This window comes from Myotis davidii, unplaced genomic scaffold, assembly GCF_000327345.1.
Source record: "Myotis davidii unplaced genomic scaffold, ASM32734v1 scaffold571, whole genome shotgun sequence".
In the NCBI taxonomy this organism is placed as follows: domain Eukaryota; kingdom Metazoa; phylum Chordata; class Mammalia; order Chiroptera; family Vespertilionidae; genus Myotis; species Myotis davidii.
Window position 1 is genome coordinate 1,595,634 of NW_006283136.1, and position 5,188 is coordinate 1,600,821.

At 37.5% G+C, this 5,188-nt stretch overlaps 1 protein-coding gene across 1 annotated transcript in view; it reads right to left on the reverse strand.

Annotated features, from left to right (window-relative positions):
- Window positions 1-501: 501 nt before the first annotated feature.
- PIGX (phosphatidylinositol glycan anchor biosynthesis class X) overlaps window positions 502-5,188 on the reverse strand; it is a gene marked incomplete at its 5' end in the record, with an annotated part of 27,526 nt that continues 22,839 nt past the window's right edge. Inside the window, 2 exons of the mRNA XM_015562347.1 lie at window positions 502-706; window positions 3,375-3,475. Of these exons, the coding sequence (XP_015417833.1) occupies window positions 563-706; window positions 3,375-3,475 (245 nt within the window). The remainder of the gene's footprint in view (window positions 707-3,374; window positions 3,476-5,188) is intronic.

Below are 5,188 nucleotides of genomic sequence, written 5' to 3' on the forward strand. Positions count from 1 at the left end.
ATATATATAAATATTTTTTCAAGCAATATAACATATAAAAGGAGAATGGAAATGTTTTAAGGAATAATCAATTTTAATATTAATATTTTCTTAGTTATTTTATTTTAATATTTTCTTTGAAACTCTGGATGACTTCAATATTCTCATAAAATTAAGATTTAAATAAACTCATTCATCTAAATTATTTTATTCTTATTTATAAGGATTTTCTCAATTTTTAGCTTAAATTGAAATGTTTCTACTCACAGAATGAGAACAATTTGTCTCTAATACATAAAGTACTCATTTTTGTAAAAAATCACTTCTCACAAAATAAATAGTAATGTAACAGAATTAAGCTTCCTGTACTAGCACTAGATGCTTGAAGATTATCAAAGGTCTACACAACAGAGCACTCAATTTTGGAATTAGTTGAGAATGATCCAAAATTTCCTCCAGTAAACATAATTTTAGCCAAAAATGAAGACAAAAGACAAAATGATGACAATTCTAAAAGAATGCTTCTAATCACAAACGATTAGGTCTTATTTAGGTTTATGGAAAGCATTTAATTGCAGAAAACTTATAGGGGGAAATGGCCATATTTGAAAACAGCCACAAGAATCAAAGTAGAACACAGGATGGTAATAAGTAGAGTTACAGAACATACTAAAGTGGTATGTATAGTCAGTCCCACTGGAACCTGTAGAGTCACATTCTTGTACACCTGTGGAGAGAGAAGTTAGAGACATTTAAAATGGACGTTCTAAGTAAGACTTCTATCTCTTTATTTTTATTTTCTGGCTTTTAAATATTCTTCAGCCAATTCTACACTACATGTAACATCATTGTTTGAATGATTCTTTTGGATTGAACATTTAAATAAATTGAGTGCTCTGTTGTGTAGACCTTTGATAATCTTCAAGCATCTAGTGCTAGTACAGGAAGCTTAATTCTGTTACATTACTATTTATTTTGTGAGAAGTGATTTTTATCCCCATTTGGGTTACAAAAGTGAGTACTTTATGTATTAGAGACAAATTGTTCTCATTCTGTGAGTAGAAACATTTCAATTTAAGCTAAAAATTGAGAAAATCATTATAAATAATAAAATAATTTAGATCAATGAGTTTATTTCATTTAAATAAGTCAGATTCAATTCTCACAATAATTCTTAAATTCTCATTAGTTTTGACTTTTTCTATATTTTACATAAAATTGAGTATATCCTGCCGAAACTGGTTTGGCTCAGTGGATAGAGTGTCGGCCTGCGGACTGAAAGGTCCCAAGTTCGATTCCAGTCAAGGGCATGTACCTGGGTTGCAGGCACATCCCCAGTGGGAGATGTGCAGGAGGCAGCTAATCGATGTTTCTCTGTCATCGATGTTTCTAACTCTCTCTCTCTCTCTCCTTTCCTCTCTGTAAAAAATCAATAAAATATATTTTTTTTTAAAAATTGAGTATATCCTTTTTAAAAACCCAGGCCAGCCAGACTGGTGTGGTTCAGTTGGTTGAGTGTTGTCCCACGTAAAAGAAGTTGCAGATTCAACTTAGTTTCTATTTTCTATTTGGTTTTGAAGACAAAATTAGAAACTTTGGGAAATTTTGTGGTTTAAAAATAAGTTTTTAAAAACATTAAAATTTGGGAATATTTTTATTTTCGGCTTGTTTTTATAAATACCTGGATTATAATTTCATATCCAAAAAAGATTATTTTATCACCACAATCTGTAACAAAGTGCTATTTGAAAATTACAATCTTAAAAAATGGCATCTTAAGCAAACAAGCCTTAATATAGATCACCACCTTAGTAATGGCCACCTATAACTCAAAGTAAGGAAAAAAAATCAAATAGCTTAAGTATGATTTCTTATTTCAAGTTACATGGTCTTAAAAGGAATTGATTTCAAAATATTTTAACAGGGTAATTACTTATTTCATAGCAATGCACATTACCAATTTTTAAATTAATAAATCATAAACGAACACTAATCATACTTTTCATTCACATACTCTTAAATGTAATTCTCCAGATGTATTTTAGAGTTTGAAAAAAATTACGGTAACATATCTGTGATATTGTGTTTTATATAAGACATACGTATTTGGTTTTCATTCCCTTCCTAGCTCAAAGCTCCCCAAACTGTTGGAATTTCCTAAGTGTTAAGGGTAAGCATGGTGTCTTTTATGTTGGTGAAGTAGCTTTTGGAAAGCACCTAAGGATGAGGACTGGTTGCCAATGGAGCTAACCATGTGATAAGAGAGTTGGAACTTTCAGTCCCACCCCAGACCTCCAAGAAGAAGAGAGGGGCTGGTTAGAGCATCAACCCATGGGTTCGATTCCAGGTCAAGGACATATACCTCAGTCGCAGGTTTGATCCCTGGCTCCACTAGGGGTGTGTGTGGGAGGCAACCAGTTGATGTGTCTCTCTCACTTACATGTTTCTCTCACCCCCCCACCACCGCCTCTCACTTCCTTTAAAAATCAATGGGAAAAAACTTAACCACTCTGAAGAGAGGCAAGAAGTATATATAAAAGCCTAAATGACCATTATGATTGAATGACTGGAACGACCGGTTGACCAGTTTCTATGATGTGCACTGACCACCAGGGGGCAGACGCTCAATGCAGAAGCTGCCCCCTGGTGGTCAGTGCACTCCCACTTCCAACCTCCTGTGGCCCGCCAACCTCCCATGGTCCCTCTCTGCAGCCGGCGGGCCCCGATCACCCCGACAGGAACCTCCCATGGCCCACCAATCTCCCATGGTCCCTCCCCGCAGCCGGCAGGCCGATTGCCCCGACAGGAATCTCCTGTGGCCCCTTCCTTCCCGGCCGCCCCCCACCTCCGCCATAGGCCTTGATTGCCAGTCAGACTGAGGGACCCCACACATGCACGAATTCGTGCACTGGGCCTCTAATGTTGACATAAGAAGAAGAAAACTATAGACTTCTTAGACAACTGTCTAAAAACTATCACAGTTGAAATAATACTAATTTGACTTTTATTATCCTTTTTTTTCACTTATTCTGTATAATACAATGAAGTTAACTTATTTTGTTCAAAATTTAATAAAATGCTCTAAATAAAGTTTATACCTGATGGATATACCACTGTTTTTCTTGGCCATTTCACACCTTTAAATCACCTATCAGCTATACTTAAGCTCTGGACCAATGAGGCATGGGACTAACACTAAATCTCCATCCTCCAAATTAAATGATTCTACATAAAGCAAGAACCACTGTTGTCATCTGTAGCAAAGAAATGACATTACAAAAAAAAAGCTTTCTATGGTAAAATATAAAAGTCTAATCCCTGAAATGTGGCAGAAACATTATAGAAAGAATTTTAAATGAGACAGTACAACCTAAAAATATAAAATACTAACTTACTGATTTATATTTCATATTGTTCCATTGGCAAATATCCTTATTCTTCAAAGTACAAGGAGCTGCCACTTTTGACTGAGCCCAGCACTTCAAAATTGGAAACTCTGAGAAAAAGTGGTAGAAAATCATATCATAAAACTTTAATCTGGACTAGAGGCTAGGTCAATTTTGTCATTTTGGGATATGAGTATTCAAACATTTTAATACACAGTGTACATGATTTGGCTCCATCTATCACATATTGTTTTATTTTAACAGAGGCCATTTTTTAAAGTATTTTAATTTAAACTTTTTTTCTTGAAATATAACACATATTTAGAACAATGAACAGGTCCTAAGCATCCAATTCAATAAATGTCCAGGTGTAAACACACCCATTAAGAGCTTTCAGACCAGCCAAAACCGGTTTGGCTCAGGGGATAGAGCGTTGGCCTGCGGACTGAGAGGTCCCGGGTTCGATTCCGGTCAAGGGCATGTACCTTGGTTGCGGGCACATCTCCAGTGGGGAGTGTGCAAGAGGCAGCTGGTCGATGTTTCTCCTCATCGATGTTTCTAACTCTCTATCTCTCTCCTTTCCTCTCTGTAAAAACTCAATAAAATATATTTAAAAAAAAAAAAAAAAAAAAAAAGAGCTTTCAGACCAAAATCCAAATAACACCAGAACCCCAGATGCTCTCTCAAGGGGGAACACATTTTCAAACTTTACTTAAGGTAAGTCAATATCATTAATAGAAACAGAAACCTAGGTTGGATGAACAAAGCTAATAGAGTTGAACGCTATTTTATTTTTTCATCATGAAATATATGATGGCAGCAAATGTATGGATTAAAAACTTCCTATCTGCCAGTCTTTAGTAACAGTGCTACTAACTTTTGCAAACATTCAAATCAGCCCAATCGTGGAGCACAAAGAGCCAAAAATCTGAAAGGGGTTTCTTAAAGTCTTCATTCTAGGAAAACTGAAAATGGTAAAAGCAAATTTTTTTTAATTTACTCAAATCTACACATTAAAACAGAACAATTACTCACAAAACCAAAAACTCATGGACTACATTTGTAGAAAAACTAGATGATAAAGTACTCTCACACACCAAATACGTGCAGGTTTAAACAAAACACCAACAGCAATAAGCACTGTGATGTCAGCATGAATAAACAGAAAGCAGCAAAGGGGCAATGAGGATCAATGGCTGAAAAAGAAGCACACCAGACATTTACACCTACTTATGAAGGAACACAGCACTTGCCAAAAGAAGCAAACCTGGATCTAATCACACCCCTGAGCCAGGTGCCAATTTCCAAGAAATAAAGAGGTCAGATGAACTGCATGATTACTATCACCAAAACCCCAACTCTGAGAAAAATGTTAAATGGGCAAGACTAAGCTATAGTGTGTCATATCATCCATATACTTGGGTGATAAAAGCATAAATAAATATAAGGGCCCAGCAGAGTGGCTCAGTGGTTGAGTGTAATCCATGAACCAGATCACAGTTTGATTCCTGGTCGGGGCACATGTGGGGGTTGTGGGCACCGCCCCTTCACACTCAAGGCAGGGTTGATGGGGAGGTTGCTGCGCCACCCCGTCATGCACAGAGCAGGACCAATCAGGGGGTTGGGGTGCTGCCCCCTGTCATGCACAGAGCAGGGCCGATCAGGGGGTTGAGGAGCTCCCCCCCTGTACTCACAGAGTAGGGCTGATGGGGGAGTTGGCGCACCGCCCCCTGTCACACACAGAGCAGGGCTCATGGGGGGGAGGGTGGTTGGGGTGCCACCCTCTATCACCCACAGAGCAGGGCCGATCAGGGGGTTGGGAC